This window comes from Dama dama, chromosome 33 (genome assembly GCF_033118175.1).
Source record: "Dama dama isolate Ldn47 chromosome 33, ASM3311817v1, whole genome shotgun sequence".
Classification (NCBI taxonomy): domain Eukaryota; kingdom Metazoa; phylum Chordata; class Mammalia; order Artiodactyla; family Cervidae; genus Dama; species Dama dama.
Window position 1 is genome coordinate 59,789,582 of NC_083713.1, and position 13,345 is coordinate 59,802,926.

The window sequence follows — 13,345 nt, forward strand, 5'->3', positions numbered from 1 at the left end:
CTGAATTTTTTAGTTGTCTAGGTTCCAATAAAATATACTTAGGGAAGCATACTTTAGTAAACAATATTTCAATTCTAAAAACAGAAACATTTTCTTAAAATTCACAAAGACTTTTAGCTGCAGTAGGTAGATTTTTTTTTTCCTTAATTGGATTACATAGCCTTTAATGTCCTTTAATTCTACGATTATGTGATTTAAAAGAAATTAATATGTTGAAATTTAAGATAACTACTAAAATTCTACAAAGATTCTATATTAAGAATGCTTAAATAACACACCCTATAATTATTTAGAATACTACTTAGAATATCTCTCTATTGGCAACAAATGCTTTAGTGTATATTTTTATCAAATTATTTAATGATAAGCTCTGCTCAAGATACTTGTGCTATGTGCATTATCAACCAAATAATAGTATTCATAACAAATTCATCTTATAGTTCATTTAACTTGTTTAAGTGAAAATAAGATGCATTCTATTTGCACTATGTAGTCTCTGGGGCCATATTTCAATTATTCTTCTGACACAGCATAATGACATATAATTAGTTTGTAATCCTGCCAAGAAATTTTACACATTTTCTATAAGAAGCGTCAAGCTAATTCAGTAGCAGTTAAGTAAGTTATTGTGCTTTTTAAGACACTCATCTGTCTACAATAACCTACTGAAATATATTTAATGTTGAGGTTACCCTATCATTTCAACAATTCATATAGATAAAGTATGTAATAACAATGACAGAAGCTAGTTCAAGCCTCAAATTAAGACAAATCATAAGTGTAAATTATTGGAAGGGGCAATGCTAGCAACTTTCAAAAGATGGCATTTCATGCATATGATTATATCATACATTTGTCAACAAAAGTGTAGATTAAAAATTTTGAGATGCCATTATTTACAATGCTAACATCTGTTTGAATAAATGAACAAAAAGCTTCCCAATCTTTTCTCAGGCACTTTCACTACCATGCAAGTATGGATTCAAACTGATAAGCCACTATATTTAATATCACCAATCTGAATATGACAAAAAATGCTGACCATTTAGAATTATTCAGAATGAAGAAGATATTTAGAAATTTTCATATAAAGTCATACACATCCAGAGTCTTTGTATGAGGAAAGTATGTGACAATATAACTGTATAAACAATTTATAGCTAACGATAGGAATTTTTGCAGGCTGACTACTATACTGATTTCTAAGAACTTGTCAGCTTTTACTGTTAGAATAGTTATATAAAACCTTACCAGTTATACCAGTTAGTTAATTTAAAAAGTGCAATCAATATTGCTATAGTGTATATTTTTGCTTTACTACTAACTATAACCAAACACTGAGTTCCTTGAATAAAAAAATGTACCCACCTCACAAAATAATGTAAGCTTGTCATCTGGTAAAAGACCATTAGCTTCATCAAGCAAAAAATCTCTTCGAATGAATTTTTTAAAACCCCAGTCCTTCCCTTGTACAAATCGATATGCTCTTTGGCTTTCTGGTGGAAAACACAATATAAGTTTTAAAAAAAAACAAGTATTCAAGAAATATTCTGCTAATAATAACAATTAAATGAATGTGTAAAAATAGAACTTGACTAATACATCCATCATAAAAATTATAGATATGTGTTTTCATTAGTAAAATGTCAGTAAGAATTACACTAGATAGAACCAGATCATTTCACAGCACTCTCACAAATTCTGGCTATTATCAATGAGCTCACTTTCAGATTCCTAGATATCTAAGTAGAAGAAAAGCCAGATCAAATCCCAAGGAGAAGTAAGAGATCTTTCAAACAATCTAAGTCCTTTAATAATAAAGTAGGATCAAAACACATTGGCAAAGGTATAGTATTCACTATCTAATATCAGAACCAGATTAGAAATATTAATTCCTTGCTTCTTTCTTTAAAAAAAGGATGCTCTAAATCACCAGGGCATTCTATAAGCTTTCCTGGGATAATCATCCCACTGATGTAAGTTTTATGGAACTAGAGAAAAATCCTTTAACTGGATAAAAAAGCTAAAAAAAAGTCCCCTATCATTTCTTAGGTCTTTAAACATAAACCCATCACCCCTAAGAACAATTTTCATCAAGGTCCACAAGATGGTTTTAGTGTGATCAGTAAAATATTTAATAAATGTCTAAAGTAAATGTTTCTTATGCCTTATATATACTGGTTAATAACTATATACTATGAAATAAACAAGGTCCTTTATAGAAAGCATTCACTATTGCTATACAAGTTGAAGGTAGAAAATCAGTAATATATCTAATTGAGATACTCCATTTTATGGGCTAAGTGTATACCATTGAAAGTTTTATGTTGAAACCCTACCCATAGTGTGATGGTATTAAGTGGCCAATGACTGGGATTAGATGAGACTGTGAGGGTAGAGATCCTCATGAAAGGGACTAGTGCTCTTATAAGAGACTCCACAAGCTCCCTAGTCCTTTCCACCATGTGAATTCATAATGCAAAGTTGTCAGATCTGTAAGTAGAGTCTTCACTAGAATCTGACCATGCTAGAAATCTGATCTTAGATTCTTGGCCTCTAGATTTATAAGAAATAAATGTCTGCTGCTTATAGGCCACCCAGTCTATGCTACTTTGCTACAGCAGCCTGAACTAAGACATTATTTTATCTTACATGTCAGAATTATGAAAATACATGTGAAACTATGTATTACTTCAGCAAGGAGATATATTACTTAAAATGTGTTTTGGAGAGTTTTTTTGTAATGATGTTACTTGATTTTGTTAATCACTTCTGGCAATCCCTTAAAATTTAATGTACAATATATTTTCCTGTTATACACATTGTACGTTTTCTACAATGATCTTTTACTATGAGGTGCCAGGCTACATTTTCAGCCAGCTATAATTCAGAGGCTTGAACTGAATTTAACAGGTTCTAAGACTAAGAAAAACCGTTTCCTTTCAGTCACTGTTTAGTCCACTGCTCAAAAAAATTACAGTGACAAAATATCAGGGCACTGAAACATCTTTCACATTGTTCTTTAGATTTGATTATCTGGCAAAAATGGCAAGGAAGAAAAAGAAATGCTTTCTGAACACCTATTATATATGCCAGGCACTGAACCAGGTACCTTGCCCTAATAGCAGCTATTATTACAAGTGAAAAATGCATGTCATTTTAGTACATGAAAAATTTAAATTTTAATGTGATTTAAAACTAATTTTACATGTCTTATGAAGACTTAGTGAAACAACTGTAACTTTACCCTGGCATTTAAGATTACCAGCCAAAATGAAATGTTTTTGGTTAAGGAGAAAATAACTTTAGGGAAAAAAATCCTGTTTTTCTAGGTAAAAGTGCAAAAGTCACAGTACATGTACACAGTTACATAAAGATGTCTTCCAGTCAGTTTGGAAATCACTTACCCATTGCTTTTGTTTCTTCCCTTTTAGCATTCAGAAGGGAAAATTTGAATTTTGCTCGAACTTCACTTTTTGGACAGCTGACTAAAAGCAAATATAAGGACAAGTAGTCTTTACTTTCATCATCTAATCCCTTTGGATTTACTCTCAGGCACCTAAAATAAAACAACAGGCTCACATGGAGGAAGATAATAGTTTAAACATTCAAGAGAGACGCAATACTGAAATCATCTGTTAAATAATCTAAATAATACAACAGATCTCCTGTCAATATTCTCACAGTTCTTTACAATTCTCTATACTACTAGGAACTTATTATAAATCAAATATAAAATCTGACAAATGTCCATTTGGAAACAGTAACAATGAAACTATAAAGTGCTAATGATTACATCAAAAACAAATATCTGAAAAAACCAAAAATCTTACCATTTCATTTTGTCACTGGGGCTAGATGAGAATGTTGAACTTTTTAACACTTCACCCATTTCTTCTCGACAAAAACTGAAGTTATTAATGGTCCACATGTAGGAAAATTTTACTACTTTAACCTGGAACATTCAGAAAAGGACTTTTACAATGATGACTTTTATATTCTTGACTTGTCACATGTTGAACATCCTATGACTCATCTCCTAACACTTCTAATAACAATGCTAAAGTGCTTCATAATATTCTCAAAATAGTATATGATATCTAGCATAAAGTGAGGCATTTTTTAATAGAATGTACCTGTGTATAACACCAGCTTTCTGCTATAGGACCGATAGACATATCTCCAGAGAGAGGTGGGGTGGGTTCCCGAGACATTGCCACTTTATTGCAGTCTTCTAAGATGTATGCAATATCCCACAGAGGTGAGTACTTTACTACAAAGAAAAGAAGTATCATTTAATAATCACTAAGTTTAACTGAATCAAGAGGGAAGAAGTTATTTAAACGGTCATAAAACAATTACTTTCTCAAATTACATTATGAGGAAATGTGACGATTTCATTTAAATTAATGAAAAATAATTTTTTAAGAAATAAATCATAAGCCTTTATGCCATGTAATACTTGAATCTAAATGAAGTTAATACTTACAGAAGCTATTTTACAAAGGCATACTTAAATGATCACAAATCAAAAATAAAATACTGTAATAGCAAGATCATAACCATAAAAATCACAAAATAACATGGAAACTCACTGACAGCAATGAATTATCTGATTCACTTTCCTTCACCTTTCTATTGACATATATGTAAAAATCAAAAGGGTTAGAAAGTTAGCACAGCCCTGGAAACTACAAATATCACTTACTCATCTGTCAGAGCCCAAAGCTTTGATCAACTATAAACAAAGATCAGACCTAACAGGCAATGCTGAAGAATTATATTTCACAGAACTCTACCTCTATCTCAGATACACAGGTTCTCTGATAAGACTTTGTCCATAGCAGTGTTTCCTACCAGATAGTATCAACTGTATCATAAAATTTCTTCCCAATTAGCTGTTCTTGAACTATATCCATTTGGACACACAATTAATCATCATAACCTGGCCAGGACATTAGTAACTAGATGATGCTTTTGAATTTGGAAAAGTCTATAAAATAAAGAAGCAAAATCCAAAAGATATACATAATTATTATACTTTCAGGGGTATGGATGGTTTTAAGATTACATTCTAGTACAAAGATTGAAGTCTAGAGAACTCTTTTTCATTTAAGAATAATTAATGAGCAAAGAAAACTATATGAGTCCTATAAGAAGAAACTACTAAAGAGAAAAAGGGAAGGATTTCATTCAAAATGCAGAAGAAAATATTTGCTCTGAGTATCATGTTCCATTAAAGGAACAAGAATCAAGATGGCCCCATTCTTCTTCTCATTGTTAAATACATATAGAAAACAGGATTAATTATTACAGAGTTCTAAGGAGAAAGGGGCTGTAGCAGAAAGATTGTACACTATGTCAGGTTTTTATTCCTTTATGATTAAATTATTTCCCCTTTCAATAATGGTATCTATACTAATATACTAACCCAGATGTTATTTATGTAAGTTCCTCACATACGGAAGAGTTCCTATCAGATCAAGTACTTGCAGCACAATGCAATAAACTAGGGAACCAGCTAAGTAGCCAGACAAGAAAGTCAGGATGGTAACACTGGGAATGTTCTATGAGGAGCACTTGTAAGTCACAACGACCATTAAAGGAGAGGTGAAGAAGAGTGAAGGTGAAGAAGACGCTCCTTAATGAAGCAAGAAGAGAGGAGATAAATGGTTGGAGGTAGTTAAGAGTGCCTCAAAGAAAAGTGAATACACAATTTAAGAGTATTGTACACTGTCACTTTAACAATTATTCACTTCTACATAAAAATTAGGTACTTCTCTTAATGAAGTACCCCCAGTTGTTGTCTTCAGTTACTTTTATAAACTACAATTGGTTATTTACGTTTGAAAACAGAACAGCAGACTGACAGTCACAACAGGGAGCTGAGATCACTAATAACAGTACTGTTGTTTTAAAGATGTTGGTTACCCTTTCACATTTAAAAAGTTGTATTGTGGTATAATTTACATATCACAAAATTCACTCATTTTAAATGTACAGATCAATGATTTTTAGTGAGTTCAGTTATATAGCTATGCATTCATATAGTTTTAGAGTACTTCCAGTATCCCCAAAAGTCCTTTCCACCCCCAAATTTAGGGAACCACTGATGTGCTCCCCATAGTTATATGTTATCTAGAAATTCTATGTAAATAGAATTATACAACATGTAGTTTTATGTCTGGCTTCTGCCTTTTTCCCTGAATATGTATCATGGTTTCCTGTTTCTCTGCACATCTCATAATACTTGGCTGAAAGCTGGACTGCAGCAACTCTGCATTATGATTTATTTTTCTATGCATGGCTGTTTCCTTCTTAGTAACTTGCTAGGATTTCACTGCAGTATCTATATCTACCATATTGTGTAGTTGCTGCTGATACCTGTTTGGCTTTTTATTCTTTTTTTTTTTTTTGGCCTGGTTTGCAAAGCTGCAGGCTGTCCCCTTTCTTTCAAACCAAGTTTGCTACTTTTAGTTGACAAAGCCATGGTCTTCTCACCCCGTCCTGGCCCCAGATCAAGTCCACCTCATCTGGCTGCAAAGCTCTGATTTTCCTGGCTAGCCCCATTCTAGTAAAATTACCACTGTCGTCTATTGGGCTGAAGGTAGAGACAGGAGGAGAAATATGAGTTGGATATTTCTAAGAAAACTCACAGTTAATAAATGTACCAAAAGGGCAATGATTATTGACTTACCCATGTGAAAAGAGCCCGATCCTAGTCAATATTTTTGCCAGTGATTCTGAAGCAAGCTAATAAGCCACCATGACCAATCTTGAAATCAACAAACCAACAAAAGTATTTGCAATGCACAGAGCACACAAAGGGGGTAATTCCCTAATACTTAATGATTTCCTAAAAATTAGAAAGAAAAAAGAATACAAATTAATTCACAGAAAAAGAACTTCACTCATAATTATAGTAGCATAAATTAAAACTAAATTAAGAAGCCATGTTTTAACCCAGCATTATTGTAATAATCCAAAAAAAACTGGTAAGAGTTTAAGGATTGGCACTCTCATACATTTCTTGTGGGAATATATGTAACATGTTAATAACCTCCCTTCTCATTTTTTTATGGTAAAATTTCTGGCAAAAAGGAAAGGAAATGATGATAATAATAAGCTACTAATTTTAAAAGTATAAAAACGCCTATGTGTTATTTGATGTCCATGAGAACCAATTAGACGGTTGTCAACTAAGAATTATTTCAAAAAATTCAGGAAAAGATGAAGAAGCAATTTGCAGGAGAATAGCTAAAAGTGGGAGGTGGGGGAGAGTTGAATTTATAATTTGTAATACATTTGTAATCAGTAATGTATTAAAAAAAAAAAACCTATACCATTTTCCACTACAGTATAGTCCAAGATTCTTTTAAACTATCAATTCATACAGCCAGGAAAACTACAGGGAAGCATATAAACGCTACTGGCAAATCTTTTCTAGGACAATTTTATAGCTAGTATCAAGGGAAACTTTTTTTGGTCAGATTCACCCTAGACATTTATGTTGGGACAAGTATTAACAACTATGGGAAAAGATAAGCATATGCCTTAAAGGAACTCACTTTAACTAGCATATATAGGCATAGCTCAAGATATTAAGGATTCAGTTCCACACCACCACAATAAAGCACTTATCACAAAGCAAGTCACATGAAATCAGTCTCTTCTATAACCATGGAGACTAAATTAGCCACTATCAGAGAATAAAGTACTTTATTTAGATCATTTTTAAAAACTAAGAGTCATTTTCAACAACTGTATAGTATCCGTAAGTGTGTTAGCTACCAAGCTTCCAGACTAATGGAATTAGTTGCAGAACTTGGAAGTACTACAAAGATGAACAACATGTAGTCCTTGTTTTGGAGAAGACTATAACACAGTAGGAGAGACAGGTATATGTGTGATTACTTTCAATATGGTAATATGATAGAGGAAGGTACAGAGTAATAACAGAGCACCTTCAGGACAGGAGGATGTGGTCCCTGAGCTGCATTCTAAAGGAAGCAAACAAATTATAGAAGACCACAAACTACAGCAGAGATTTTAACAGCAGGAGTTCTACACGAAGAACAATGTGAATCATTGCTTTGTCATGAATTCTGTAATCTTACAGATACTGGTTCTTCCTTTTACCTGTTAAAAGATTATAGTACCTCATTTCCCAATGGTTGGTGAGTGGATGTGGATAACATGAAATTTTATATATACATATATAAATATATAAAGTACTTACACTCAGCATAATGTGATTACTAGAACAGACACATAGCAAAAAAACTTCACAGGTGACAGCTGAAGATAATTTAGGCAGTGGTGGTTAAGACTGGTAATAACCAAGATAATTAATGTATACAAAAAGTACTTAGAGGCTATCATGGGGTCTTCTACCTCTGAGTATGACAAAATAGCTGGCAAGAGAACTAAGTTATGCTGTGTAGCAGAAAAACCTGGATAAAAATAAAGTAACTATCTATTTAGAGGCATTTAAGAGCTACTCAAGCAATCAGTACAGAGGGTCCCAAGACTCCAGAGAAGAGGGAATAATCTGAACCCAAGCTGACAAGTCTACAGATACTTTTTTTCTAAGAATATTTACTGAGTCTAGCCACAATGTATAGTAAGAATCCAGGCTTTGCCTCAGATTCAGAACCATAGACATGGAGGAACTACATATGGAGGGCTGACTATAAAGTTACATGAGAATTTTCAATTGCTTAGTAGGTTGGTGCCCCTAATCTCCATTTTGTTCAGGAGTCAACTGTATTTGCTGTTTGGAGAAGACTTCAATATAGGCATCCCTCAGAGATATTGAGGATTCTAGACCACTGCAATAAAGTGAATAACACAAGTGACTGACAGGAATCTTTTTCTTTCCCAGTGCATCTAAGTTATGTTTATACTATATTGTAGCTTACTAAATGTGCAGTAATATTTGGTTTAAAAAAAATGTCCATATATTAATTAAAATATATTTTCTTGCTAAAAATGCTAACCATCATCTATCAAAACCGGGTTGCCATGAACCTTCAATTTGTAAAAACAACAAAACCAAAAAAAAAAAAAAACCCCAAAAAACACACCCCACATTATCTGTGAAATACAATAAAGCAAAATGCAATAAAAGTTGTGCCTGTGTCAGTGTATAAAATGATCTAGGCTAAAAAGAATGAGAAAATATATACCTTACATCAGGTACAGCTATATTAAGTTCAGATAAAAGAGATTTTAAAGCAAGAAGCATTAGGAGACATAAAAAGGAAAATAAAATGTGAAAAAAGATCAATCACGAAAACAATTCTAAATTGTCTGTATGCAGTATGATTGATTCAAAAATAATCACAGTGGGAGACTTTAATTCACTTCTGAAAGAACAATCTTAATGACATATATACATATGTAAACATAAATATATATATGTATATATGAAGGGTGGAAGGGATGGAAAAAGGCAAGAGGCAAGCAGCAAGACATAATACTCAACAGCAAAAGAATGAAATTTACTTTCAATAGCATAGGAAACATTTACCAAAACTGACCATATTACTGCAGGATAAAGAAAGTCTTGCAAATACTGGTCACTGAAATCATTGAGAGTATAAACCTTAATTGCAGTGGGATTAAGTTAAAAATCAGTAAGGCAAAGATAACTAGAAAATACCTACATCTCTAAAAATTTAAAAAACTTTTCTAAATTTATGGGTTAAGAAAGAAATCACAATGAGAATTAGAAAACATTTTGAACTGAATATTAATGATAAGAAATGTCCAAACTTTTTAAAGATGCAGCTATAATACTCAGGAAATTTACACCTTTTGTGCACATATCAGAAAAGGCAGGCTGAAAATCAATGACTTAAGCTTCTATTTAAAAAAGCTACAAAAAAGTAAGTAAAAACCCAAAGAATGTAGAAGGAATAACAGAGATATGAACAGGAACCAGTGACTTAGGAAAAAATGTACAAGAGAAAAAAATACAAAGCCAAAAGCTGGGTCTTAGAAGAAAATAGTAACATTGACAGATTTAGTTAGACTAACCAACAAAAGAGGCAGAACCAAATTTACAACACTAAAAATAATGCTCTAAAAGATAATGAAGATATCATGAAAATGTTACACCAACTTAACTACCAACTTAGTTGATAATTTAAATAAAATGAGAGAATCACCTGAAGAACATCACTTCCTAAAACTGGCATACAATGTGAAAGAAAAAACCATATATAGTCCTGTTTTTACTTAGTGGCTACTTTGGAAAACTGCAATATTAAAGCTAAATAACTAAATACGTTGAAACCCATCAAGTCCATTCCTAGGTACACAGCCAAAAGCATACACTCACATGTTCTTCAAAATATATGTACAGGACAGTTTATAGATTGGCCCTAGATGTAAATACAGACAAAGCAATAAAGCACTTGTGACTGCCAAAAGCTGAAACTACCCAAATGTTCATAAGTAACAGAATGGATAAACTGCGGTACATTCATATAGTGAAATATTATACAGCAATGAGAATGAACTATTATAACATGCAGCCTGAATCAATCTCATGAATCTCCTAAAGTTAAGCCAAAAAGTCAAACATGCTGTATAAATCCATTCTAAGCTTTAAACAGGCAAAACTAACTTAAGATTTAAGAAGTCAGAAGAGCAGAGGTATAAATGATAAGGTTTTGAGGAATTAAAGATGATATCAAGGTTTGTAGTTTAGAAAACAGACAAGTCAATGATAAAGGGGATTCATGTAAGTCACAATAAGAAACTGGGTTTTTGGACAACTTAAAGAGTTTGGGAGTAGGGAAGGAAGTGGAATTATCAACATAGTCAAGAAGACCAGAAGAATATACATTTTTATTATAGCTTTAGAGAAGTATACACACAGAAAAATGATACAATTAGTTGAATGTTTAATTATTAGCTCCCTATGTGCCTAATCATGTAAAGATCCTACTATTATTCCAGTAGGTGCTTACTAAGAGGGAATAGCTCATGGATCAGAGGAAGTTTTCTCTGCAAATGCATTTTCAGTATTATACAGAGAATCACTGTGAAAATTTATTTTATAATAATCCACTTCATAGCCAACTTTGTAGAAAGGGCTATCTAAAATGTGTAACTTTTTCCTGAATAGAAGCAATCTAATAATATCAAGAATAAATATTTTGTAAAGGCTTTCTCTTGATATATGCCAGGCTTAAGTATTTGCCTAATTTGACTCCCAAAATAACTCTATGAGGAATCACTGCTTCTGCCAATGTTACGGGCGAGTAAAACACAGTACAAAAAGGTTTACATAATTTGCCCAGGATTATTATGCTAAAATTTGGCAATGCCTGCCTGGCTGCCTGGATTCAAGCCTAAACTTATACTAAATTCCTATAGACAACCTTTCCAGCATGTTACTAACAGAAAACACACACACACACAAAACCAAAGAAATGAAAAGACAAAGCAAAGGTGATTCATACTCTCTTCCAAACTCATATGACACATAAATGGCCTTCTTATCAACTTCCTAATTTCTAGACATCTGGATCATGTACTACAGCCAAAATGGAACTCTGAAAACAGTGCACAGTTCAAGGCAGTGAAGTGAGCACACTTACCTGTCTCTTTTATTTCCCAACATTCCAATGAGATGAAAACAAATTTTTACAAAACAATGAAGTCATAACAGGACTGGAAAATAAGGATGATATTGGTAGATCAGAAATTTTGAGACGTTCAAGGTAGATAATAAAATAACCATGGTAGAAATGGAGACAATTTAGGAGACAGAATGGTACACTTAAATAAAACTAGAATAAGCGTCTTTGAAAAACTGATCAGAAAACAATAACTGCTGTTAATTAAAAATGTAAATGATAAAATAAATTCAATGGGCAAGATAAACAATAAAATGTTACAATTGACGGAAACTATTCTTGATAAAGACTACTTGAACAGACAAACTAAAACCACAAAGAATATAGGAAATAAGAGAAGTTAGGAAGCTGGAGATCAGAGAGAAGAGATCCAATATTTCAACAGGAGACCCAACAGGTGCTCCTCAAGGGGATAAAAACAGAAATAGGGCTTCCCTGGTGGTCCAGTGGGTAAGAATCCATCTGTCAAAGCAGGGGAATTAGGTTAGATCCCTGGTCTGAGAGGATTCCACATGATACATGGCAAAAGCCTGTGTGCTGTACCTACTAAGCCTATGCCCCAGGGCCTGCAAACTACAACCACTGAGCCCATGTGCCTAAAGCCTGTGCTCTGGGGCAGGAGAAGCCACTGCAGTGAAGTGTAGCCATCACTCACAAGCTGAATAAAGCACATTTTCAGACAGCAAATACTTGAAGTTTGACTTTCTATTTTGAAAATTACTCAATGAACTCCATTTTTGTATGACATGATTTGGTGAGTAAAAAAAAAACATATGCTCTCAGCACACATGTCTATTTCTAAATTAACATATTATTATACTAATATCTTTATGTACAAAGCATATAGAATTAAAAATAATTAGAAAAAAACCAAATAATTTAATTCTTAATATACTTGATACCTCCTAAAATGATCTTGTGAAATCCCTTTATGTGGATGCTTCTTTTGAAGACCACAGCGCTAACCAAACGAAAAAGGAATCTAAAGAAAAAAATCAAGGGACTGAAAAGACAATAGAATTGAATAGGTCTTGGAATAGAAGGAAACTTTTGAAAAAGAAAAAAAAAACAACAAAACTAGGAGAATCCACTAGAATTAATTTGATATTCAGAAAATTTTCCATTGTATACAGGATTTCATTTCATTCTGTGAGGCCATTCAACTGTGTTCTACAGTAAATATTTATATTATCACATTATAAATACTTGGGTTTAAAAGTTTTAGAACTGGCCTGTAAATAAAGTAAGAGAAATTACAGTTATAGAAAAAAAATGCAAACACCTTGATGATGTAAAACTAACAGTGAATAATGATTGAAAGACTGAAGAGAGGGAGGTAGGCAACACTGCCTAGACAAAAAGCAGGCACAGTAGGAAGTGAAACTGGGAGTGGGAAGGTAGCTTCCTATTCCTTTTACTCTTAATATAAAATGAATCTCAATATAATCATGACCTTTACTTTTAAGAAGTATTATAGCTGGGGGGGGGTAGTATTTAACATGACATGCGCATTTAGAAAACTGAAATTGGTTTGCCATAGGCAGTTCAGTTCACTCTCTCAGTGGTGTACTACTCTTTGAGACCCCATGGACTGCAGCACGCCAGGCCTCCCTATCCATCAACAACTCCCACAGTTCACTCAAACTCATGTCCATTGAAGGGGTGATGCCATCCAACCATCTCAGCCTCTGCCA

At 33.0% G+C, this 13,345-nt stretch overlaps 1 protein-coding gene across 4 annotated transcripts in view; it reads right to left on the reverse strand.

Annotated features, from left to right (window-relative positions):
- Nucleotides 1-13,345, reverse strand: part of SPOPL (speckle type BTB/POZ protein like) — a 51,112-nt gene that overhangs the window by 16,656 nt on the left and 21,111 nt on the right. The window contains exons 2-6 of one of the 4 annotated variants that reach the window (XM_061135601.1): nt 6,698-6,856; nt 4,137-4,273; nt 3,834-3,955; nt 3,408-3,559; nt 1,369-1,496 (exon numbers count right to left, since the gene is read on the reverse strand). In XM_061135601.1, coding sequence (XP_060991584.1) covers nt 1,369-1,496; nt 3,408-3,559; nt 3,834-3,955; nt 4,137-4,273; nt 6,698-6,701 — 543 coding nt within the window. In that variant the 5' untranslated portion in view covers nt 6,702-6,856. Of the gene's footprint in view, nt 1-1,368; nt 1,497-3,407; nt 3,560-3,833; nt 3,956-4,136; nt 4,274-6,697; nt 6,857-13,345 lie in introns of those variants that run through there. The other 3 variants (XM_061135602.1, XM_061135604.1, XM_061135603.1) reach the window with 3 other exon arrangements.